Here is a 27577-nt window from a genome sequence, read left to right on the forward strand (position 1 = left end):
ATGAAAGAAAAAAATTTATCGGTGCAGGCTGTCAGTCTGCTCATGAATACTGCAGAGTTAACCATATCATGATCTTCAATAAAGAATTCTTCACTCGGGAAATGATGAAACTTTCAACAGAGTTCATGAAACCTGTTTATATGTATGTATGTTAGTCCTATCTCTACTACAATTGCATTGTTTTCACTATGAGTTTGAAAACTCTGCTTAATGAGGTCCCATCTCAATGCATTTAACTCATCATTTGAGTGATAGAATGGATGTATGTGACATATATACAGTAAAAATGTGTGTGTGTGTGTGTGTGTGTGTGTGTGTGTGTGTGTGTGTGTGTGTGTGGAAGAGAGAGAGAGAGAGAGGGAGGAAGGGAGGGAGGGAGGTAGAATCTGAACACTAAGTGTGTGAGAACATATAAGTACTGTCCATGCTGGTTACAGTGCACAGTATGTTGTTTGAGAGCACACAGTGCATATTTTTGGACATTGTGTTAGAGTTAGTGAAGCTCTTTTCCTGTGCTGGCCATGAAAATCAGTATTTCATTTGTTTTTAAGTTATGTCTCCCAGGCAGACTGTAAGCATTTGAAACGCCCCCTTTGGAAAATTATGAATGACTGTGCTGGAAAACCTCTTACGTTATTTGATTTTCAAAAAGCTGAGCAAAACCGAACGTACTCAAACATTTCTCTCGTTACTTATTCTGATCATCACTAAAGTGACACATAATATTTTTTAGCGTAACACAATCTGACTTTCAATAATCCTTACAAAATAATGGCCTGACTAACAATGACCTGTACCTTTCATGAATCACATACTTCACAAAAATCTTCGTTACTCGAACTACTGCAATACAGCCAGCGCCAATACTGCCAGCTAAATAAATGATTCCAGCTACTGAAGGCACCAACTAATGATAGGCATAGTTAACAAATGAAATATTTTGATAGAAAACAAGCAATGTATTTACCTTAATAGTGTTCAAAAGTCATCGTATATATATCTGTCAATTCACGACATCCATCTTTACAAATTTCCTTTTTTCTGGTGGACACACGTCCACATCGTCTGCTTATAGCAACCTCTCAAAACTCTGGCATCTCTCTCTCCACATCCACCACTGCTGGCGGCTCACCTCCAACTGAGCAAAGCTACGCGCTGTTCCCATTCAACAACCCAACACTACACAAGCGAATATTCCAATAATGAGTCCAACCAGCCACAGACTGCACACAGCACAGTCAGTGATTTTCATACAGAGCGCTACGTGGCGTTACCAACATAAAAACGTAAACAGCCTACTTACACATTCAGTGGTGTCAACTGCCTAACACATTAAAAATATTGAGCCATTGGAAGCTGTGCAAATTAAGTGCATCAGCATCAGAGATTTGACACTGTAAAAGTTGTACTAAAACATTGAAAACTTTGCTATGACTAAGCAAAACTTTGAAAACTTAAAAGTGCTTCAGTTGTGAAAGAGCATATTAACCTGTGGGACTTATGCAGATATTTTGGTATACTGTTAAATTTTGTTTGCATCCTATAGTCAGTATTTGTACATTGTCTTCTGTAAAAATATGTAATTATTAAGTGAGCAGTAAAACATGTATGAGCTTGTGAAACATACATCTTAAAAAACGTGTTATTAGCTGAAATGCAAAGTGTCTGATATCCATTTTGAAAAAAAAAAGAACAAGTAAATCTAATTTTTTAAACTCGAGTCACACGTTTATCTTTCCACATCAGCCCAGTGAAATAATTCTTTACAACATGAGACTGCTAGATCATACTACGGACAGACACATCTGCATTGCACGTGTCTTTTTTTGTAAAAACAAACGCTTTAAAAGTGTTGCTGTTTTAAATTTTTTACCACTACAATGGACGGATGCATCTGTATTGCACGTGTCTTTTCTATGACAAGAAATACATTTACACTTAATTAAAAGTGTTCTTGGTTTGAGATGTGACTGCCAAGCGCTGACCTCACTTCAAACCACACAGTGAAGCAGACTTGGCACTACCTCTGCAGCTGATTTACTCTTGTCGGTCGTCAAAGTTTGGACCCTGACTCTTCGTTTTCTCCAGTAAAGTTTTCTCTACACTTTCTTCTTTGTCATGTCATTTCTAACGCAACTCGCCTCTATTTTTGTTTTTATCGACACAAGGTTTCTCTTAAATTACTTATATTCTCCATTTTTCCCGTTTCTACTTATCTTACAGAGACATGTGTTGTGCAGTATTACTAGTTTTAGTCGTTTGCCTGTATAGTAGTGACTGAATTTCGTACTGACGGATATATTCTAATTATTATACCTTTGTTAGAGGAATTTATATTTCGCTTTCAGCCAGAATTGTTTTGTTGTCTGATTCACTGAGTATAAAGTGTCACCTAAATATTTAAATTGATTAACTTTTTCAGTTCGCATTCTGTGATTCAGACGAGGTGGTTATTGGATTGCAAGGATGTGAATTATATGAAACTGGAAGACCGACATTCTCTTCAATCTTATTTTTCAACTGGCAGACCTTTCATCTGTGTTTACATGTTCTTTGATGAAACTGGTAGCGCTGATCTACTGAGAAGCGCGAGTTGTATTGATTTCCTTATATTCGTCCAATAACGACATGTTGTTTTATAATTCATTCTTAGACTAAAAATACAGGATTTATTTTTTAAAAATACTTTCCGTATTACAAGAGGAGAGTGAAGTCTCATTCCGCAGTACTAAAAATATAGCAGAGAATGTAAGCCTGACAGTATATTGAAATTAATATCATATCTGACATAACTGTGTATTATTCAGAAATGGAATACAAAAGCTACGTATTTTGTTTGTTGAACTACTCACATTTAATGAATTCATTTGGGGAGTGAGACAGGAATTTAAAAATTAACAACAAAATCATATTGCTAATACTGATTTATTACGTATATTACAAAAATACATTATTTACAGTTGAATAATGAGATGAACATTCCATAACTATGGTTCATGTTGCAACACAGCATTCCATACGTAATTCGGAGTGTTGTGCATTTATATACGTTTTCTCAACACAAGAGACTTCACACGAATGATTCGAAATATGAGCTAATGATTTCCTTTAACGTTCGATCACATACAAGTCATTTCATTTTTTTTAATTTATTACGTTTATTATAGTAGTGAGGGTGGTCCACATTGTACGTTACACAGTAATACTATGTACATGATGGTTTAGCAATAAATATGGTGATGGTACGAGAGTCTCATTGGCAGAATACTGGTAACAGAGAGTATCATGAAATACCCTAAGCTACGATTTGATTTGGTTACGAGTACAGGGGCCGATGAAAGTAACGGCACCTTTCTTTTTTATCCCTCTCTTGACGCAGGTGAATAAATGGAATAGGGGAGTGAACAAGGCAAGGCGTGAGACTTGGCGCTCTACCTTTGAGCGGCGCTGAGGCCTCTGTGCTGCCGTAGCGTGGAGCGATCCCTGGGGCCGCGTTACGGCTTTAACGCCGAGCTATTTCATCTGTAGCACCCCCACCTCCCACCCCTCCGCCAGGCCATACCCCGCCCCGAAATTGGCTTCGCAGGAAGGATAAGCGGCAGTCCACACGTGTGGTGGGGCAGCAGCAGACACCGCTCGGAACCATACATCTACTGTGGCGCTCTAGCGGAGACAAAGCGAAAGACTGCTGCAAAGAGCATCTCCTCCTCTTCCCGTTACTTGTCCATGCAATTTGCAGGACAAGCGAGGAGTTATCTCTCTTCTTACTTAAATACGGCTACGAAGAGATTCGTTGAGCGGTAGGGACGTAACTCACATCAGTATCTTCAGCCTTAATGTTTTGTTTCCTACAACGAATATCGTTGTCAGTAGGACAAGAAAAGTTTCTTATTTCCATTCAATATCATCTTTCTCACAGTCCTTTTCTGATTCATCTACTGACGTAAAATTGAAGGATAGTAGAAGAAAAATGACTAAATGACATGGACCTCCAATAAGACACCCCGTGCTAATATATTTAATTTACTAAATTCAGAATCTTAAAAGTGAAAGTAATCTACAAATAGCAGCATAGCACTTCAAAAGAAGCTGTGTTTCAGGCAACTCGCGGGAATCTGACAAGAAAATAGTAGTGATGGCTTTGGTGAGAAACAAAATCGGGTCCAAAATTGTAATGAATGGAGCGGCAACATGCAAGTAACAAAGTCTAAATACTAAGGGCGCTATGTATCACATGGAATGAAATTAATTTTCGACGGAAGGCAGAGAAATTTTTCTTGACAATTATTAAATAAAGCTTAAAAAGAAAGTAAACAAAGAGACATTTCTAAGGTTTTACAAAATACTGCTATACCCAGCTGCTATGCAGAGAAACGAAACCTAGATAACAAGACAAAAGCATATATTTATCATTTGGATTTTGTAAATGAGATTTCTCACTGTATAGAAGAATAGTCATGCCAATATCGAAAGGGAAATACAGAAATAAAAGCAGAAATATGATTAATGTCTTGAAATGAGAGAAAAAATCAGAGCACAGAAGTAAATGGAAAGAGCACGTTGGCAGGATGGAGGACTACAACAAATACTATACGAATAAAAATGAACAGGACAAGGCAATACAAGGCGATCTGACACCCGACGGAAGGACCTTGACTAATTTCTGTGAGTAAGCAGGGTCTAATATGTGCAGAAGATGACGATGATAATAGAAATTAAATTCACAACCTATTTTTTCAGGCCTTTATAAGATTAAGTTCCCTTGCTAAAATAGAGGGCAAAGCAGTTAAAAATAAAAATAAAAAATGAGAGTGAAAAGTTTCTCTTGTCTATTCAAGGAGTGCAGTCGAAGCGAGAGAGACTTTAAACTCAGACTGGCAAAGCTGAATAAAGTTTCGTTTGACACAACAGTGTACACGTTTTATATGTGGGCTTTTACATCTACGTTACTCCGCATAGCTCAAACGTGAGCCACTGGAAGACGCGACAAGAAGAAACTGGTAACCTCTGAAATGTAATGTTACGGATTTATGTTAGAAGTTACGTAAGGATATGAAATTACTCATTGACACAATGAGTAGGTGCTGGAAAGAAATGATACTGGGTGTAATAGGTCTGTATGGCTGAAAATATTAGCACAAGATAGAAACTTCTAACAGAAAATTGTGAAAAGACGTGAGAAATGAGGCAATTCTTCTGCAATTATTATCACGAAAATAGCATTCCAAAAGACTCACCCATATTCTTTCTGTGTTCTAAACTGATGAATTATGAAACAGGTATTATAATAATCTCAGACATTTCGGAAAACCTGGAAGTATGTGGCCACAAATCCCGTGGGAAAAGTTCCTTAACAAACGTCTAAGAAAGAGAAACAACGGAAAATCGATGCGAGAACAGTAACAGCTAAGCAGACACCCTGTTCGCTTGCTAAGGAAACCAGCTTCCACCCTTCGCCGGAGGAGGGGAATGCGCCATTTCGCACTGGCTGGGTCTCACCTGCGCCAGACAATTTGGATGCCGAGACTCGATTTACAGCCTGTCGGCGAAGGCACCATTAATTCGGGTCGGCTGTCCGCGCCCCAGACGGCTGTTTGCGTCACGTCTGGCTCATTAGACGGGGGAGACGGCTGGTCTAGACCTCAATGAGGGGCTGCTCGCTTCCCAGCGACAGTCGGAATTCCGGACGAGGTGTAGCATTCAAAGGAAAATGACACTTGAACAACTGGGAAAAAAAGTGGTTCAGTGCGAAATTACATTCCTCACGTTCACAGATGATTTCCCTCAGATTAGGGTGGTCGGGTCTATTAGATGGCAGTACAAAACACAGTATGGTATCTTAAGAGCACCTGATACGCGTTTTCACAGAGCAGCGAACGGAAGAGGAGGTTCAACTTCACTTCTGTCAGATACAGGGGCCGATAGTGTACGGAGGGCGGGTAAATTAAGTAAAGCTTCAAAACACGTCATGAAGATTGATACAAGTTCAACTATTTATATCATGGTAAAATCTGGACTCATTAAATTAGTTTGTATAGGATCAAGCAAAGATATTCTACAATTTCCTGTAATGTAGTTTTTGCTAGATTCTGGAAGAAATATAAGAAGATTATTGTTGCAAAACGCATATCCATCCACATCTTTAGCAGCCCAGCTGCCACGGAAAGTTTTTATTATAAAAGTTGAAGCAATACTCAGAGATCTGTATACACAGCTACACAAAAAGACGATTTACTAAATAAATAAAACTATATAATAAGGCAATTATATACCTTTTCGTCTACTCTTTTTGATCTTTATACTGACGTGGTGTTGGTTAAAATTTTAACACAGGAATTGTTCAAAATAATTTTGATTAGGCCCTTACATTTTTAGATGATCAAGTTCTGAGAGCACAGCAGGTTATGGAGACTTATTAATGACAAAAAGGTTTGAGACAGCGTTACTGTATGTCACCAGTCTTGTTCAATTTATGTGCAGAAATGACTCTCCTGAAGCAAGAGAATAGCTATGGAGGAAGGGAATCAATGTTGATCATGTACAGGGTGTCCTCAGTAAGTTTTGCTGATCATCAGGCTAGTCTAGATCGCGTTGAATACAATCTTTCGAATGTGATACGATGTTCATATCAGCAATATGGCAAATGGGAACAAAGGCAGTCATTAGTGACACTAGATTTCAAGTGCACATCAATGACGGGAAGTTGTGAGACGACTGGAAAAAATTAAATATCTAGGTCCATATATTGACAAAAGAGGATTGGGTAATACAGAAGTAAAAATAGAGAATACATCAAACCAGAAAAGGTGTATGAGCTCTTTCTTGCTGGAAAGAGAATATTTACAACAACAACAAAAAAAGAGTAGTTAGGCTAACGGTTGAGTCTGTCCTATAGTATGTATCAAAACTATGGGTTGTGCACAGCTGTGGAAATTGATTATCTACAAGGGAACACGAAAATGTGAAGAAAAATACCAATGACGAAATAAGAACTAGAATCAGGACGAATCGTAGATGGAGTTGAATTAAAATTGTGAAACTGATTTGTTGAGAACGCTAGACCACCGGTCCCGATTTTTGGAATGGAAACCATCTAGCAGATGCAAATGCAGCAGATCTCGACGTTTTGGAAAGATCACATCAACGAAATGATGGAGCATCGCAGCATATCAAAGGTAATGCTCTAAATAGAGAGGCTTGGTGAAAGTAACAGAAATGGAGAAAATTTTTTTTAATTGAGCTTTGTATTAATTAATCTCGTGTAGTGGTAATAATAAAACTGAGTAGAAGAATAAGAAGAGGTGGAAACAGGACACTCTAAGGGGAGCAGTAATAAAACCATAAAGGGGTATAGGTTCTAGCGCTTGATAGTAGAAGAACAAAAACGTCAGCAGGTATATGGAGTCTTGGAACGTTAGGAGCAGCAGAGCCATCTGGCGGCGTGGCGTGCAGTGCTACTGTGCGGTGGTGCGGAAGGCGCACGGTCGCCCCTTTTGCGGCTGCCCGCAGCGCACGGAGTGGCCGCAGCGCGACAATGGCCGGTAGTTAGCACGCCTGAGGTCTGGGGTCGCACCATTGTGGTCGCTCTCTTTTTTGCGGGCGCCGAGAGGCAGCCTCTTTAGCACCCCGCCTGACGACCGGCTCTCCGGCGCTCGCATTGTGTCTCCACTCGCCCCAAACACGAAAAAGCGCTAACACGGATTAAGGAAATCCGTTATGCGGTCCGGCCGGGGCGTGCCTCGGGTCGGCGTGCCATTTCTTGCTCCAGTGGTTCCCGCCGGCCGCAGTCCACACGCGCCGATTGTCCCGCGACCTGTCTGCAGATGGTATCGCTTCCATCCGGCCGCCGCGTCAACCAAACAATAGGCGGGGGTCACCAAAATTTTTCGACGCGTGAAAGTAGAAGGAGGCTTGCGACCGATAACGGATACCGAGCGCAAGTAACAACACTACATCGGAATGACCTCCAGGAAAATGAGCCATTGTCCCACTTTCTTCTGATGAAAATTCGCTACATAGCTCGCAGTCTTTCACTTGTTCCGCCCGTTCAAGGTGAGGACGTGCCCATTCGCCGCGCGCCGCCCCACCCTCGCGAGCAGCGGAGTTCTGACGTGAACTCTCGACCGGCCCGTTAACCTGGCATTATCCCGCAGCACGTTCACCTTGTACCGCCTTACAGGCCTCTCCGTAACATGAAAGCAACGGAAGTACTTACATACCAAGTTGCTGGTATCTGACACTCTGGTATTTCCCACTGAAACCAATCAATGGTAAGAGTGCAGACCCAAACGACTGCAGCCCCACAATACCCCTCTCACGCCATAAAAGAATATTTTAGCCTTTTCCCAAAATATTCTTAGTATCAAGGCCACAGCTGTGACCTTACTTCAACAAGCTATACTATTCGTAAATATCAACAAATTAATTAGCCTCTTTCTACATTGGACCTCTATTATTGACATTTCTCAATGAACCTACTCAGCATGGGAGTACATATTACGTGCAAGCACTCAATATTTTTACAATTGTGACAAAACTTTTCAATATATCTGTCTTAGAAAGCACGAACGAGACACACGGTGCACTACAGCTGTGGGAGACAAATTATTTGGGAATCTCAGGTCCATCACTAACAACAGCACAGAGATGGTAATGGTTTAAGGCTGATTTTGATGTCCTTCACTCACAACGGCCGAGAAACGTCATTTGATACGACAAAGTGACAATATTTCGAGCACAAACTTTTCACGTAGGCACTGTCGAATTTCGCACAGCTGACTAAGACATTTGTATGCAGCTACTGTGGTAAATAACTGCCTCTTTGCTACTCGTAAAGATCACTGTTCTTGCTGGTTATGACTACGACTACCAAGTATAATACCACTTTTAATCCCACACAAAGGCGTTTCCAGCCTAAATTAGTTGGTTCATAGCGTTATCAGCACAATACTGTAGATTCATAAAGTATTTGTGGATTTACAACTACTTTGACAATTTACGGACTTCACCCCAAATTGTCACTAAGACTGGAGGTTAGAAAACCACGTGACTTGTAGTGTGATCTTAAATATTACCTAAGATCCACAAGAAGTTCGTATCACTTGTATATACACTCATAAGTGCTTTCACCGTTTAAGTTTCGGAGCACAGAAACTGAAGAGCATCTATGTCCACCGATGACACTCAAGTGAAGAAAGTACGTATGATTCGATGCTGAAGATTCGTTGCTTCACAACCTAACTCACATTTGGTTTGGTACGCAGCGATAACGTTTATCGTTCGAACGTATGGTTGTGCGGAGCCAGAACACTGGCTGAGCACGGTAGAGTAAGGTTGAACAGGTAACTGCGGACGTATTTCGGGTTGACAGAAAGCGTACACTGTTGAATGTCCGTCTTCGCAGACACATCACTTAACCGCGACACTGTGAGAGGGATGCAGCGATGTGACGGCACGTCTTTTGAGCAAGCGCTGTGTGTCGCGGTGGGCGGCTGCGTGATGTGTCCTTCGATGCGACGAGTGTAGCGGCGACTCGAAGAGCCGCTTCAGGCATCGGGCGCCGATTTCGCCCCCGCTCGGGCTACGCGCTCAGCCGACGAACGGGAACTGTGCGTACGGCGACGGGAAGAATCCCGGGAAAGCGGCGGCCGGCGGCGCCGTCGCCTGGACGGGAACGGACGTCGTCACGTACGTCGTCAGCAGCGTCGGCACGACGCGCGTCGACGTCAGGGTCGTGTACGCCGTCTTTGCGCCGAACGTCAGTTTCAGGATCTTGCTCTCGGTCTCGGTGACCACCGTTTGCGTGACAACTGGCGTCGAGGTGACTGCGAACTGCCCAAGGAAAAGGGGTGTTTTGTTATGACCAAGTTGAAACGATAATAACACAACACAAAAAGATACAAATACACTCGTATGGGCATGGGTTACAAGGATACAGTAGGACACTAATTTCAGTGTGTGAAAGACATCTTTTGCTATTTGGAATGTACACACTGCTGTTATCCAGATATCATGTTTCTTTCTTTCTTTGGCTTACGCCATAGTCCCGCAGCGATCGCAGGGTCGGCGTGGTTAGAACGGATTTGGCAAGGTTAGTTTTAGGGATGGCCAGATGCCCTTCCTGCCGCCACCCCGTACCCCCAGGGATAGAATCAAGAGTACCCCAGCTGTCTGCACCTAGTGTAAATCATGAAATAGTGCGAATGTGTTCAAATGTCTACGACGCGTGTAACTGAGGAGGAACGTGGGGACCAGCCCGGTATTCACATAGTGGTATGTGGAAAACCGCTTAAAAACCACATCCAGGCTGGCCGGCACACCAGCTCTCGTCGTTAAACCGTCGGGCGGTTTCGATCTGGGGCCTGCGTGCCTACCCGAGCCCAGGAAGCAGCGCGTTAGCGCTCTCGGCTACCCTGGTGGGTGTAATCCAGATGTCATCATTATGTTCTATTGTATACAAGTCAAATTTGACGTTTAAAAAACCTTATGTTAATGGGCCACTACACTTTGTAAGGGTACGAGGTTTTCCAGACGTTTTGTAGCGAAAGCGTTTGGAAATCAATCATTTCATTGTTTGAGGTCGAAATTTCGTACCAATTTTGAATATAAATGAACAAGCTTTATTAGCAGAAAATCTGTTCGTTTGTTTATCCAGAAGAATCGTCGAGAACTTAAAAGTTTGATCACTATGTACAAGGATTTATTAATCATTTGTTACTCGCGCGATAATATCTAACACGATTACTCGCGGGGATGACAGGTGTCATCGACAACGTAAGCGGTGTATTTGTACCCTTTGAACGGTGTGTATGAATTATTTTAGAAGAGCTGTTTTTAAATCTAAATGAAATACATTTAACACATGTGTACCTTAGTAAGGTGTAGACTACGTGTAAAATATTTTTGGCAATTATTCGTAAATAGCTCCAATATCTTTTCTGACAGTAGTTAAGCTATCAGTCTCTCCACGAACAATTCCATCAACGATACTATCAAACATCAGACATCTCAAGAGCAACCTGAATCCATTTTCTCTCATCCATAAGTAACATGATTCAAGTCAGTTGCCATTTGATTTATCCCACAACGTCGATAAATTCTTTCTAGAACGTCTCAAAGATTCACACAGGCACTACAGGCCAATGAGAGCTCTGATCCCTATAATACGTTTCTTTAGCATCCCTTTCGCTAGAAAAGTGGGTCGGACTTCATTGACAAAAATATAGTACATGTGCAATAACGCATATTATATTTTCATCCAAGTATAGCTTCATAATGTCTGTTTCTTTCTTTGTAATAGGAGCTACATGTTTGGGTCCAGGTAAATGAGTAATAATATTACTAGATCATGTTCTAGCATCGACGGATATTCACATTTCCTCCATTTAATGATTAAATCTTTTCCTAAGGAGAATATTTATATTTCTTGGTTAAGAATTTTAGGTACGAAGCAAATTAGCTGTAATTAGTTTCAATACACCTACAAGTAAGCACACTAAACTTGCACTGAACCGAGGAAAGAAATAAAGGAACATACACTTACTTTCCTTCAGACTATAGCAGCAAAACTCGCGCGGACGACCAGTATCCTCCAGGCTTTATAAATGTATCATAAATAATCTAACGTGCGTTGCTGAAAGCCAATAAAGCCTGAAGTTGGTGGATGGAGAGATAACGGTAAGGCACTGGAAAGTACGGGAACAGTCAGACGAAACAGAGCGGGAAAATCATGTGGATGACGAGTGTCATTCGTGTGGGAAACGAAGCGTTGAAGAACAAGTCTCATTTCGTATGTTGTGTTACTTGTCTGAGGTATTCCCCATGGGCTCCGTGCCGCCCCACCAGTGTTAAAGCTGTACTTGGCGTCGTGATGTGCAAAGTAATCAGATGCGGCAAAGGATCCTTCGCGTGAACGATAGGGTCAAGGAACAGCAACCACCAGGTCATAACAACAATTTAAGTACAGGCCAACTGATACTTCCGTTGTTTTTCTTGTTTGGAAGTTATTCACAAGGAGTTTTACCTAGATGATTAACCTCCAACTACTTTTTGTGGTTAAAGGCACAATAAAAGATTTTGTATAAGCCAGAGTTGATAAGTCGTGGTTCTGGTAGAAGCTGGGCTCTTCTAAAGACATACGAAGAATTATCAACGAGTCGGAGGCACGGAAACTTCTCGGAGCCACAGACCAGCAGTGAGGTAATTTAAAGGTTAAGTCAACCTTCTCAGATTGGCATTTGATCAACACACTCTAATACTACATTGCTGCAATTTTGTCATAGCTTGTGATTATGTGTGTTCTTAAGATGGGTCTCTAGTGTGACAAGAGCTGTTTGACTTTATTCAGTGTATTTACTCAGCATGTGTTGTAACAAAGTCCATTATACCTTCCGCAGATGACAACTTTAAAACTGTCAAAACCTAGGTCAATTGTTCCAAAAAATCTCTCCTTGCAGCTGGTTGGCTGATTTATTCAACTCCTCTAACTTTACATCATTGTTCATTGTAAATTTGTATTCCTCCTCTCTGCAGGAGATTTCTCAAGTACCTTCACCTGCACGACAGCTCAGTTGTCACTTATCACCAGTGAAGCATTTAGTTTCGTGCGTTATTCATGTTAGTGGATCTTGATTAAGGAAAATAGTATGTAATAACTTTATCTCTTCTTGGGTATGCTGAAGGTTTTATAAAGCTTTTTGAAGGAAGTCTTTATTACTTTCGACTGTTCAAATCCTTCCACAGAGAAGCTCCCAAATTCCAGTCTGTCTTTCAGTTGTTTGCAGGAGAAATAGTTCATAGTTCAGCAAATTTCAAAACAGTCTACTGATTTCTTGAATATTGCCATGTGCTAAAGCACGAAATAGCTCTGTTTGGTGGCCTACAGATCCAACTGCAGTAGTGCAATTTGTAAATAAAGTGATTGTAACAGGAGAGTCTCAGTCATGAAGTTTCCATCTGCTAGGAAATTTCAAGGTTTTAATGGTCTACCAGACAAATATTCTTTACTATTATTCATGGTACCTGTTTCATACTGATCTTCAAAGGATTTGGATGAAGTCCCGTGGAGCCAATGTCTCTTTAAACTTCGTTTTTAGATCGTATCTTGAAGTTCACGTACAGTGTCTTAAACATAAAGCTTTTTTGTTGCTGAATAATTTTTAATTAAGGCTATAGTTATTTTTGCTAATGAGGAATTAGTTTTACTACGTTGCATGAAGAGCACAGGCCTGAATAGAATAGATTTGTTCACAGATTGTTCAATCTTTATTAACACAGTCATAAATGACTTCATGAATCTACAAAGTTAGCTAAAGAGAACGTATATATGGTATGAATGGTATCAACCTAGTGTTGGAAGTAAAGGTCTTGTAACTACTGACACTTCTATTTTCCTTCTTATGCTGTTATAAGCCTGTGTGGGTCTTAGCCTGGTCAACAATGTGTTCCGTTCTGACTTGTTATTTGTAATTATTTTCCGTCTTATTACTTGCATTATTTCGATGGTCCCTATAACATCTTTTCAAGGCATTGACGACTGTAGCTTTTTCCAGTAGATCTACATTCACATAAACATTTTTATTGTTCTTTCTCCGTTCGCTCATCGCGAATGTTAAAACCGTATTACTCGCTTGCTCTTTAATTGCCTCCCAGTGTCACCTTCTTGTATCGCATGATTACGTTCACCATTCGTTTTCAATTCTGCTTGTAACACTGGTCTGAAAAGCCCGGTAGGTTTTTCCCGCAGGCTTCTCCTGTCAAATATTTTAAGCTGTTGCTCATTAGCATTGGTTTACGCTGAGATTTTGCATTTATAGGTGACAAGAAACCCAAACAGAACATCAAATATTTACAGTTTGAGGCACTTGTTTAATATCCTGGAAAACATTCACCTTTTGGTATGTATTTTTATGTCACTGAATGCAGAATTTGTCGTACTGATTTACTGAAATCTGTGTATATACTGAAAGTTTCATTTCGCTCTGAGCGTCTTCCGGTTATATAGACATTTTTAGTTTATGATTGATTGATCACCGTCCTCTTGATTCCCCTTTTGAGCCATTGTTTCTATAACATTAATACAACTGCCTACTTAGAAGCTTGCCCACATAAGCCGCCGTTGGTATTTGGCCTCGCCAATCGTTCTTCTCCATCTTTTTCGATCCGTGTATTCTTATTCAGCTGGTTCCATTGTACGCATATTCTCTCAATTCCCATGAACCCATTTCAGCAGTGGTGTTTCTCTTGGTCTTACCTGTGGTATGTTCTTCCACCATCTGTTTGAAGATATGGCCTTATCGACATATTAAATGCCCGCCCCACTCAAGCCCCCTCTGTTTAATCACTGGCACAATGTCCTATATCTCTAAGAGTTTATGCTTAACTGGTCCAAAAATCTGTCAGACCAGTATTCTTAAATTTCAGGAGTCTTGCTTTGAATCTATTGGGTCAGAGCAGAGACCACGTCTCTGCTCCGAGTCGGACCACAGGTTGAGTTACAGTCCTGTTGATACTAGGCTTCGTAGGTCTCGATTAGCCTGGACTTGAGCAGTATCCGAGTGCAACTTGTTTCGTGCTTGAATTTGTTCCATTATTTTCTGGTATGTCTTATTTTCTTTCCTTGAGTACTGCCTCAAAATATCTGAAGTCTTTCACCCTTTCAAAGATTTTACCATCCACAACCAAATTATCACGTGCCAAGTAGTTATCATGAGTGAGCTAATACACTACTGGCCATTAAAATTGCTACAACACGAAGATGACGTACTACGGACGTAAAATTTAACCTACAGGCAGAAGATGGTATGATATGCAAATGATTAGCTTTTCAGAGCATTCACACAAGGTTCGCGCTGGTGGCGATACCTACAACGTGCTGACATGAGGTTGGTCGAGATCCAATGACTGTTAGCAGAATATGGAATCGGTGGGTTCAGGAGGGTAATACGGAACGCCGTGCTGGATCCCAACGGCCTCGTATCACTAGCAGTCGAGATGACAGGCATCTTATCCGCATGGCTATAACGGATCGTGCAGCCACGTCTCCATCTCTGAGTTTACAGATGGGGACGTTTGCAAGACAACAACCATCTGCACGAACAGTTCGACGATGTTTGCAGCAGCATGGACTGTCAGCTCAGAGAGCATGGCTGAGGTTACCCTTGACGCTGCATCACAGACAGGAGCGCCTGCGATTGTGTGCTCAACGACGAACCTGGGTGCACGAATGGCAAAACGTCATTTTTTCGGATGAATCCTGGTTCTGTTTACAGCATCATGACGGCTGCATCCGTGTTTGGCGACATCGCGGTGAACGCACATTGGAAGCGTGTATTCGTCATCGCCACACTGGTGTATCACATGGTGTGATGGTATGGGGTGCCACTGGTTACACGTCTCGGTCACCTCTTGTTCGCATTGACGGCACATTGAACAGTGGACGTTACATTTCAGATGTGTTACGACACGTGGCTCTGCCCTTCATTCGATCTCTGCGAAACCCTACATTTCAGCAGGATAATGCACGACCGCATGTTGCAGGTCCGGTACGGGCCTTCCTGGATACAGAAAATGTTCGACTGCTGCCCTGGCCAGCACATTCTCCAGATCTTTCACCAGCTGAAAACGTCTGGTCAATGGTGGCCGAGCAACTGCGTCGTCACAATATGCTAGTTACTACTCTTGATGAAGTGTGGTATCGTGTTGAAGGTGCATGGGCAGCTGTACCTGTACACGCCATCCAAGCTCCTTTTGACTCAATGCCCAGGCGTATCAAGGCCGTTATTACGGCCAGAGGTGGTTGTTCAGGGGAAGATTTCTCAGGATCTATGCACCCAAATTGCTCGAAAATGTAATAGATGTCAGTTTTAATATAATATATTTGTCCAATGAATACCCGTTTATCATCTGCATTTCTTCTTGGTGTAGCAATTTTAATGGCCAGTAGTGTCGAATACGGAAGGGGGAATGATAGTGATACCTCAAACTCCCTCCTCCAAATGCAGTATGGCAGCATGTGGAGTACATAACTGTACACACTGCAGGCGTCTGTACCTGTTGTTGCGGTTGCAGCGGGTTGAGCGGGTTGAACGGCGCCAGAGGGTTGAGCGGGTTGAGCGGCGGCGGCTGCGGCGCGGGCGCTTGCGGCGCCACCGTGGCGGTGCCGTACTCGAACTCGGTCTTGCTGACGGTGGCCACGGGCCGGCGGATCGTGCTGAAGACGGTGCTCTGCCCGTCGTACACGGGCACCACGTGCGAGTCGAAGATCGTCTCGATGCGCAGAACGGGCCGCGACGTGGTCACCACCTGCGGCAGCGCCGCCGCCGCGCCGGGGTTGAGGTAGCGCAGCAGAGCCAGCTGCTGTAGCTGCTCCGGAGTCAGCTGCGGCTGCGGAGGTGGCGTCGGCAGCGGCTGCAGCTGCTGCTGTTAACATGGTAGGCCCCATTGGAAACTCTCACACCCACAGCGTTGCTGTTTTACGTTAGTCGGAGGAGGGCAGATACGTAGATGTCATAGAACAGCTGGAAACGTTTTACTTTCTGCTAAAAAATAAACTTCACTTGTAATGAAAAAATCTATCTGAAAAACTGTGGTATGCGTACTGTAAGACCTTCAGTACACACACCATCAGATTATTTGACTTGTCGCTCTAACGAAGTAGGCGAGTGTCAGCAATATGTCTCGTGGTCTTATCGTGGCGTGTTTATCTTCTGCCGTTAGGTCAGACGATAGAAATGCCACTTGCACGTTTAGAGTAGCAGATTGACGGTGACCAACTTTAAACATTACTTGATTAATTTTCACACACATTTATTAAAATAATAACAAGCATAAAAATTACTTAACTTGGTTCTGGATGCTGTTTACAATTGACTATCTGAAGTTCCTTTGGTATTGGTGCGTTGATCTTATTCTCTCTCTGATACTTGAGAAAAGTGTCTATACATTTATCTTCACGGCTATGTAGAGGAATATGGTGATCTTATTAGGTGCCGACTGAAACTTAACTACAGACTGGTACAGACAAACGTAGAACTCGTACAGACTGGTACAGACCAATGCAGACTGACTAATCGGAGGTCTGTACACTCGTTATAATACCTCGCGCGTTCATGTATCACTGCGCGAGTGTGATCCGCGAGGAGAAAAGGTTCTACGTAAGCAGCAATCTCATTGGCTGCGTTATATATTAATACGCGCATCGGTGGAATCAGAATTTGGTCCGTCTCTATGGCAGCGCTACCTTGTAGTGCGAAGACGGACGAGCGCTGTGCCTGCGCTGTTGTGCTTAGTGGGGCGCCCTCTAGTGGAAAAGTTGTGTACACGCTTACTACGCATAATTATGTACACAACAAAAAGCATCTTGTCAAATTTCAGAGTATCTTTTTAGAAAGGTAATGCTAGTCATCAAGGCCATTTGCTTGGGACTAGATCTAAGGCATTTACAGGTTAGTGATTATTTATGATCATGGTTGTTCATGAGTTTCAGCTATTTTTTGATCCGATGATGTTTGTCTTTAACTGCCACTCCAGGCGTCTCTGCATCGATAATCACCATTAATAAATCTTATATTTCTGATATTTTGTTGTTTTTTGACCCATATATGGTGACTGAGATACACCTACTGATCTGTTTTATGTAATACGCAACGCCTTCATATACCGGGCACGTGATTTTCACATTCTCCCGCTGGCTTCGCGCAAACTATTAATCCTATGTTTTCGCTGGAGGCCACGGTTTTCGAGTTATTCAGAAGAAACGTGTTTGAAGTTTGCTTTTGAACAATTTACTTAATAATTCAAAAACTACAACCTCTGGTGAAAGTGTAACCAAGGACAAAATTTAACTATGTTGAATTCCTTACAAAAAGGCTGTGTTCATTCTTTCCGTAGAACTATTTGTTTGCGTGTAGCGAGTGAGGGAGTATGAAAATCTTGGGCGAGGTATTTGAAGGCGTTGCAGGTTGCATAAAAACCAGCGGTAGCCCTGTATATCTAACTCTTGCTGTTAAACCAGGCTGTATGTATTGCTTGTAGTTTTACTACAATTTTGGAACGTCCATTATACCTGAAATTTTTCTTTATTCATGACGTTTGCGTAACAGAATCTGGATAGCCGATCGAACATTAAAGAATTCTAAGAATACTTTCAACAATAGCTTACAGTGTGAAATAGTGTTGTTTGTACGGTGTTTATGGGTGGAGGTAGCAGTTAAGGTAAGAGTGGCGTGCTCACGTTGTTGGCGGCGTCGAGCAGCAGCGCGGGCGTGGGCGCCTTCTTGGGCCGCGCGTGGTCCTCGCGGCCCAGCTGCCCGTCCTGCTGGTGGTTGTCGGACAGGTCGAGCTCGAGGTGCAGCTCGGAGCCCGCCTCCTCGAGGTGCGAGCTCAGGTCGGTGAGCGCGCGGCTCGCCTCGAACTGGAAGAGGTGCGTCGGCGGCAGCGTGCGTGTCGCAGTCACGTGACGCGTCACCTGGTACGACTGCACCAGCGTGTACCTGCTGGCAGGCCCAGTCCGTCCGTTCACCCAGCAGCTCTCTCACATTCAGGGCACTACTCGGACTATTAATGTTGCTATCCACTACTTAGCTCTAACTTGGCTCTATCTTAAAACAAGGAATTCGTTTTCAGTATTCTGTCATATCCCCTTTCTGATAATAAAACCATCATAAACGGGTAAAGATTCAGAGCCTTTTTTGTGTATTTGAGTGGTTGTTCGGGCAGACGGCCCTGATCAGTACCCAGAACAACACTGCTGTGCCTTTACCTAAGACGGTTCCATTCCTTCAGCTGTCCTTGCAGCAGTCAGTCGCGCTAGTTTACAGTACATTGTGTATCTAGCAGTGTATTTTTATACTTGATGAGGTTCTTACCACATTACCTCCTAATAGGAGGTACTACCTAATAGGTAGTCGAATTAGGTCGGGTGATGCTGAGGGAATTAGATTAAGAAATGAGACACTTAAAGTAGTAAAGGAGTTTTGCTATTTGGGAAGCAAAATAACTGATGATGGTCGAAGTAGAGAGGATATAAAATGTAGACTGCCAATGGCAAGGAAAGCGCTTCTGAAGAAGAGAAACTTGTTAACATCGAGTATAAATTTAAGTGTCAGGAAGTCGTCTCTGAAAGTATTTGTATGGAGTGTAGTCATATAAAAAAAGATTGCCAGCAGCCACAAAAAGCTTAACAACCAATGAAATTCAGTTTAAGAAAAAGCTAAAGGATTTATTGGTGGCCAACTCCTTCTGCTCCATTGATGAATTTCTCAGTAAAACCAACTGATTTATATATATATATATATATATATATATATATATATATATATATATATATATATATATAACTTCTGCGCAATTTCATTGCAGTAATTTGTTCATTGTAAATGTGTGTGTGTGTGTGTGTGTGTGTGTGTGTGTGTGTGTGTGTGTGCGTGTAAGTACAATCTAACTTCTGCACCATTTCAGTGCAGTAATGTGTTCATTGTAAATAAGTATTATAGTAGTTGTATTACATGTTTATTACCTTATAAATAAATAAAAAACTTTTTTATTTTAAATTCAGTGCATTAGTATTTGTAAAATGACTTTCATATAGTGTTCATTAAAAAATGACGATCATTCCACTTGGGACCTGTGGAACGGTACATTAGCTTATTTGTTTTAGTTGTAAATATTTGTCATGTATTGTTGTTTTTCTGACATGTTCCACATCCTGGAGGACCTCCTCACTACGGATCAATTGAAATGAAAGTAAATCTAATCTAATTTAATCTAATCTTAACGTTACAGTAGGACGAGGGAATCGAGTGCATTTGGAAGTGTCGTATGGCGGTGCAGTGCAACATTATCTATCATCTTTTATTTACCGGGTGATCAAAAAGTCAGTATAAATTTGAAAACTTAATAAACCACGGAATAATGTAGATAGAGAGGTAAAAATTGACACACATCCTTGGAATGACATATTAGAACAAAAAAAAAAAAAGTTCACAAAATGTCCGTGTAAAAGACCTCTTGCGCCCGTCGTTCGGTGATAATCGTGTGCCCAGCCGCCACTTTCGTCATGCTTGGCCTCCCAGGTCCCCAGACCTCAGTCCGTGCGATTATTCGCTTTGGGGTTACCTGAAGTCGCAAGTGTATCGTGATCGAACGACATCTCTGAGGATGCTGAAAGACAACATCCGACGCTAAAGCCTCACCGTAACTCCGGACATGCTTTACAGTGCTGTTCACAACATTATTCCTCGACTACAGCTATTGTTGAGGAATGAGACATATTGAGCATTTCCTGTAAAGAACATCATCTTTGCTTTGTCTTACTTTTTATGCTAATTATTGCTATTCTGATCAGATGAAGCGCCATCTGTCGGACATTATCTGAACGTTTGTATTTTTTGGTTCTAATAAAACCCCTTGTCATTCGAAGCATGTATGTGAATTTGTACCTGTCTATCTACATTATTCCGTGATTTATCCAGTTTTCAAATTTATACTGACTTTTTGATAAGCCGGTATATCTAAAGGGCACTCTGAAAAGTATTAACATTTATAGAAATCTAATTCGTACATGGCGATATACCAGACACCTACTGGGCGTATGTTAGCCACAGTGCGTCACGAGGAAGGAATACGGCACGAAAAAAATACATGTAAATGAAAATATTGGCTCGCGATAAAGAAGAACAAATCAATATTCCAGTACGTATTGGGAAAAAACTCTTTCAAGAGAATGGTTCAATAACTTACCCAGGATGTAAGGTCATCTGAAAAACGCAGAGTAAATCAAGGGTTGGAAACCGAATTTCTGAGACAAGAAATGCCTTCACCAAGGAGAAAAAAGTATTCTAGCAGCCTCTTTACTATGAAAAAATTTCTGAAAGTGAATGGATCAAATGATTTTAAGGCCTGTAGGCAAAAAAAAAAAAAAAAATATGGCGATGCCGAACTTACGGAATAGGTCAACTTGATGACGTAGGCAGCGTGGATGAAGTTGCAATTGACCTTATGGGTCACCTGCAGTTAGAGTACCAGCTAAAATCAAAGATCTACCGGAGTGTTACTCGCCCCGTCATTGTCTACGGCCAGCTACAAAAGAGGTAGAACAACGACTGAAGTTATGAAGACGAAGATGCTTAGATGGACAGATGGTATCACTCGACTGGATAACATTTCGAACGATACTACCAGTAAAAATTTGGGGTAGCACCGATCCAGAAGAAAATGCGAGAAAGCACTCTGCGTTAGATGGAACATGTGCTGGACTACTGTACCAATGGCAGCCTACGCACTGGAACCCACGAGAAAGAGACCCAAGGGACGAACAAGAAAGTGATGGGCCGACACTCTAAACAACGACCAGACGGCTGTAAATCTTCATCCAGGCATGGCGTACGATCAAGCAGCTTGCATAAAGCGAACCCACTAGGTGGATCCTGCCACCAGACGGGACAAACGCTAAAGGAGAAAGATGTATGATATATTGTTTTGTATCGCTGTGACAAATGAATGAGCCGGATGGGAAGGGATATTTTTGACAATGTGCTCTGCGTTCTTGATGAAATTCAAACGGAGTGTCACGAGGAAAGCTATTTTTTGAACGGTTGGCGAAAAAAGAATTCTGCAGAAGTTTGGAAGAATGTTCCTCGTTAAAGAACTATTACGACTTGAGACGTATAGCTAAGTAAGGAAAGCACTGACCGCATTAAACCATAGAAGACATGAACCGTGGCGGATAAATATGAAAGAAGGAAAGAAATCAATTGCTTGTAAGTTTGCTGCTAACTGCATTGACCTGTCTATCAAGCCTATGACAATATTTTCTTCCTAGTTCTAGTGTAGGCGACTGAAAGAGATATTCTGTTTGAGAAATATTTCTTCCCACAGGCAACTTTGCTGTCGTTATATTTTGTTTACACTAATTTACACTTAGGACAACAGAACCATAAAAATGCTACAGGGAAAAGTACATGTTTCAGAAGTTTTGAACGAGAGTGTAAACTACGTCCACAGGACCTGCCAGCCCCATCGGAACCGACCGGCCGCCTCCTCATCCTTCTCCAGTAGTTTCAGTGGATGCGGTGTGGAGGGTCGTGGGGTCAGCAGACCGCTCTTTCCGCCATCGTCAGTCTTCTTGATCTGGAGCTGCTACCACTCGGTCAAGTAGCCCCTCAGTTGGCATCACGAGGCTGAGTGCACGCTGTTCCCGCGCTCCCAGCAAGGAAAAAACCCCTGACAGCACCACGAAACGAACCCTACTCAGTTGCAGAAGCTATCAAAACCTGGGGGAATACTATGGCCTGGAATTTTGTGTTTTCCTCCCTGACCACATACATCTGTTAGTGAAGTGAAAGTATAATGTACCCTACATCTGAAAAAGAAAGATTTACTTCATAACGGGGTATATGGGTTGAGATAGACTCTTCCTGTGAATCAGAAGAGATACAAAAGTATGAAGCCGTATCTAGCTATAGGTAGGTTGCCTGCGGCTGGTTGAATTAACTCACTGGTATTGTGACTTAGAAAGGAGAAGCTGTACAAATGTGAGGACTGATTTTTTACTCACATTCTCTCTCCCGCTGTTTCTACAGGAATGCTGTTTTACAATAAATAAGCGCCATTTACAAGCTAATGGTAGACGTAGTTATAGAAAAGTATCAGTTTATTGTGTTCTGGAAATTAATAAAATTTAAATAATCTATCACTGAACACTTTGAAAAAAGCTGAACTTGGTCACCGAGACCGGAACTTCTTTTTGCACTTTTAGAACAGTTTCTGATAAATTAATAATTTTCCACGTTTTTCTGAAATGTTATTTGAAGTGTGTTGTAATGTCCTCCCTTCCAGACCGTGTAAACTCCAGTATTATTTGCTTGGAAATTGTCGGGACATGGCTCGGTGACTCGAAGTGAGTCACTTCCGGAATTCTAGGAGAATCCTTTGCGGATTTTTCACAAAATGATACTTTCATGTCCAGCGTGAAGTACCTCAAGAAGGCAACTTAAGTGGAGTTCTACGTCACATACACGTACGAGCCGCATACGTTGTTAAGTGGCAGCACTTAACGTCACACTATCATCACGAGTAAACGTAGACAACAGTCTTACATGCTTGTCACTGGTGCTCGAAAAATATTACGGTACTGTGTCCTTCCACAACAGTTGGCTACCACAATAAAACTCTCTCGTGTTGTGTGTGTGTGGTGTGTGTGTGTGTGTGTGTGTGTGTGTGTGTGTGTGTGTGTGTGTGTGTGTGTGTGCCGACGTCGTAATGTCTCCTAAGATGGCCATTTCATGTGGGAAAGGACCATGCGTGGGCACCGTTAAGGCTTCTCAAGGAACAGACGATTAATCTTGGGAATGAGGCCGCAGTATGGATACAGGGAAGCCTCTGAAGCCACAGCGTCGCCTCCGCTTGCTCCCACAGGCGCTTCTCCCAGCCGAGGCTTTTTCTCATGTTTCATTCCTCATAAGTTCTCAGGGCTACCGCACGCCGTGGAGAAATGTCCGCCGCTTTGCGAAGTAGGAATGATTCAATCTAGTAAAGTAGCTATGAACTGCAGCTGCAATCGCAACGATCAATATGTCACACAGACTATGACGCTGCTCATGTAGAGGGAGTACATGGTTGAGAAGGACTTTCCAGGAACTAGTGTCTAGTTGATGAGTGAAATGAATAACTGGGGGAAATCACTAGCGCCGTTTTCCAGTTAAACCAGAAATTTCTCTAATATTCTGGACTGTGAGGACTTCTTCACTTGTCAGGTGTTTCATCGCCTAAATGCTAGTTTAATTTCAGAAAAATGGTCAGTGGAAAAAGTTTAGAGCAATGATAGCATACCACTGTGCTGTATGAGTGCCGCAGATGACAGCCAAAGGACACCTGTTATGAAATGAAATGGCACCACAGACTATCACTCTTGGTTGTCAGGCCATATGGCAGACGACAGGCAGGTATCGGACCACTTTTCGAGACGTCTCCAGGCACATCTTCGGTCTGGGATCTCACTGACTGGAGTAGAATTGCCTTCAGTGATAAGTACAGCTTCGAACTGAGCCCCGATGATTCAACAGACAGCGGTGGGATTCCATCCTGACAGTCGCCCGCCAGATGGCCCGACAATCAAAGACTCATGGTCTAGGGTGCCCTCTGGTTGTCACCCGCTGTATCCTCACAGCACAGCTGTATATCCACGATATTCTAGTCGCTTTATATTACCCTTCATGGAAAGGCATTCTGGGCTTACACTTCAGCAAGATAATTCCCCGTCGCACACGGAGAGAGTTTGTACAGCTTGTCTTAGTGCTTACTAGACCCCATCTTGACCAGGAACGTCAATGAATCTCTCCCGAATTGAGAACGTTGTGGAGCATTATGGGCATGATCCTCGAACCATCTCGTGATTTAGACGATTTGAGGCGCCAGTAGTACAGACTTTGGCACGTTTTCCTCAGGATGATGTATAACAGCTCTATCAATGCCGAGCAGAATGACTGCTTGCATAAGGGCCAGAGGTGGACCAACGCTCAATATGTGGAGCTCATTCTGTTCAATAAATCATCCAATTTTCCTGAAATTGTAATCATTCCTTTTTCTTGTAGTGTACATCACATGTACCGATTTCCTCGAAGGAACAGTAATCTAGAACAAAACATTGTAGGCGTTGCTGTGACAAACATGTACAGAATAGTAAACGGATGGCTGAACTGAGACGACATGAAGTAGGGCTGTACACAAGCGACAAGAGGTGGTGCGAGGTGTGCTTACCTGGTGGTGTTGCCGGCAGGGGCGACGATGGGCAGGACGTGCGTCTTGAGCAGCAGCGTGGTCGTGCTGAAGGTCTCGGTGGTGGTGTGCAGCGGCGGCGTCTCGGTGCCGGGCGACAGCGTCAGCACGGGCAGCGTGGCCATGCCCGCCTCCAGCGGCAGGCTGCCCTCCAGCGAGAGGATGTTCTCCGGCGCGGGGGCGGGCGCCGCCGTCGGCACGCCTCCAGGCGCAGTGCCGGGCGCCTCCGTCTTGCTGGGCTCCAGCAGGCGCTCGAACGTCGACGTCACCGTGATGAAGCGCGTGTTGCGCACCGTGCCCACCTGTGCAACGAGACAAACAGACCTCACTGCTACGCCAGTACCTCCGCTGTTGCAGCTTGTAACGATCCTACCTATGCTGATATCCTTTTTACAGACTGAACCGATCGATTCCGGCCACTCTATTGGTCGTATTTATGCGGTACGGGATTTTGCAGGGGAGCTTGGTCTTTTATTGTATTTACCCGTTACCTCCGTTTGTTTATCTTATTTCATGTTTATGAGATTATTCGGTATGCTTTTATTCAAATGTACGTCCACCCCAGAAAGTTAGTAATCCTGGTATTTTCTTCTTCTTTCGTTTCAGCCTCTTTGGGTTACAATGAGTCAGTCACTTCCTTGCGTATTGTTCCTTCTTTTATGCCAAGTATTTCTTCATTCTCTCTGGCCTCCTCCTCTTCTATTCTGAAATTGTGGGTCTCGTACTTTATTTTTTCGTCTCTAAGTACTCACCTGAGCTGTTCTATGGAATAATAACTCTAATTTTTAATTCTCTTAGGTCTTTTTCAGTTTCCGTAAAGGAATTAGGTTTCATTATGCATTTATGGAAGAAATAAAAAATTCTTTTAGGGTATCTGTTAGAGTCTACTTAGGGATGTACTTAAAAATGTTGTCTCCTTTGACTCATAGTATCTGAGTGTTTTTCGCATTTTTTGTAGAGAATTTCCTTCTTGCTGTATACGACCTTATCATCCTGAAATTTTGTTCCTATGATTAAAAAAAAAAAAAAATTCTTTCTGTTAGTTCTAATTGTTCTATCCAGCTTTTGTGATTCATGGTTAGGGTTTTTGCAGCAATAAAATGCTTAATTTTGGAGCCCCATGAAACTGATTTCTTGTTCCATATCTCTTTTGTCAATGGGATGGGCAATTCGAGTTCGTTTCTCCTGAATTCTATTGCCTTGCGCTCTATTGTAGTCCACCTTATCCATTTCTCCAGATATTTAAATTCTTTCACTAGGCCTCCTTCCATACGATACAGCAGTGCATATATTATTCTAAATTACGATGGAAAGAAGAAACAGGAATTTCCGCAACTACAGCTGTTTTAAAACCCCTTGCATGTATTCGCAGTTACGAATACGGACAACCATCAGCTGCATAATGCCATGACGACAATGAAAATTTGTGACGCACCGAGACTCGAACGCAGATTTCCCGCCGCCGTCTTACCATTTGGCTATCCGAGCACGGCTCACGGCCAGACCGAAACTTCCGTATGTCGCCAAGTATTTGTCTATATCCTGTACTCGTATATCCAATATGTATATTCCCGTTCAGGGAGAACATTTTACTTGAATATCGCTTGCCCATTGTCGGCGGATAAATAAGATGCTACATTCATGTCTGAAGGAAATTTGCATCGCAATTCAGAATAACACAGCCACTTGTCTTACTTCCCTTTTTATTACGAGCAATTTAAGTAAAAGTGTATAAAGTGATATAACATGAAAAGTTAAAATAATATAATGCAACAAATGATATTATGAATACACATTTTCTTGATAAATCCGTAAAATCAGAGAGAATAGTTTGTTTCCGCATAAACAGTGAAAATATGTATCTTCGACGTGAGATTGTTTTTGGAGGTTGATGGCGGCACGCGAGGCGATTAGTCGTGGTTGTGTGACGGTTCTGTGAAGTCATGGCGTATGTACGAATCTGAATTAAAAAGCAATTTGAATGAAACTATGTAAGTGTGATCTAAACCCTGCCATAATAATGTTAGTATTCAACAAAAAAATGTTTCAAATGGCTCTGAGCTCTGTGGGACTTAACAGCTGAGGTCATCAGTCCCCTAGAACTTAGAACTACTTAAACCAATCTAACCTAAGGACATCACACACATCCATACCCGAGGCAGATTTCGAACCCGCGACCGTAGCGGTCGCGCGGTTCCTGGCTGAAGCGCCTAGAACCGCTCGGCCACATTCAACAAAACGTCTTAATAAACATACAACAGGAAACCACTAGCTTTAAGTCATTTCCTGAAGCAAATCCACACCTCCTTATTGGACAGTAACGAATAGATAATTTCAGCCGGTGGACTGATGTAGCCGTCCAAAAGATAAGTAGAAACTCAGTTTTTATTTAACTACCACTGATTGGACTATTTTTATGTCGCAAGACTGTCGTGATTCAGTGAAACTGCACAACAAAAATTTGGCCGATTTTACTGTCACTAGTAAGATGGGAATGGGATAATAGTACAACTATGCTGCAGTTCAAAGCATTGCGCGTTCTTACGGAGGCAGACACAGAAAGTGGTGACTGAAGAAACCTCGTGTGTTGTCGTGTCGGATTGTTGACAATGTTATTAAGTTTATTAAAGGACGCAAAACACTGAATCGATCACTATTTGGAGCTAGTGATGACCGGTTTAGATATGATCAGCGAATCATCATCAAATCTAAGTTGGCAAAAGGATCAGTATAAAAATTACTTTACGGTAACACTACAGCGATATCGGTAAATAATCTTTCTTTCTTCATGGGGACCACAGTT

At 42.3% G+C, this 27577-nt stretch overlaps 1 protein-coding gene across 1 annotated transcript in view; it reads right to left on the reverse strand.

Annotated features, from left to right (window-relative positions):
• Window positions 1-9588: 9588 nt before the first annotated feature.
• The window catches only part of LOC124805565 (mucin-3A), a 197052-nt gene continuing 179063 nt past the window's right edge, over window positions 9589-27577 (reverse strand). The window contains exons 11-14 of the mRNA XM_047266131.1: window positions 24757-25076; window positions 18233-18494; window positions 16051-16395; window positions 9589-9831 (exon numbers count right to left, since the gene is read on the reverse strand). Coding sequence (XP_047122087.1) covers window positions 9589-9831; window positions 16051-16395; window positions 18233-18494; window positions 24757-25076 — 1170 coding nt within the window. The remainder of the gene's footprint in view (window positions 9832-16050; window positions 16396-18232; window positions 18495-24756; window positions 25077-27577) is intronic.

This window comes from Schistocerca piceifrons, chromosome 7 (genome assembly GCF_021461385.2).
Source record: "Schistocerca piceifrons isolate TAMUIC-IGC-003096 chromosome 7, iqSchPice1.1, whole genome shotgun sequence".
In the NCBI taxonomy this organism is placed as follows: domain Eukaryota; kingdom Metazoa; phylum Arthropoda; class Insecta; order Orthoptera; family Acrididae; genus Schistocerca; species Schistocerca piceifrons.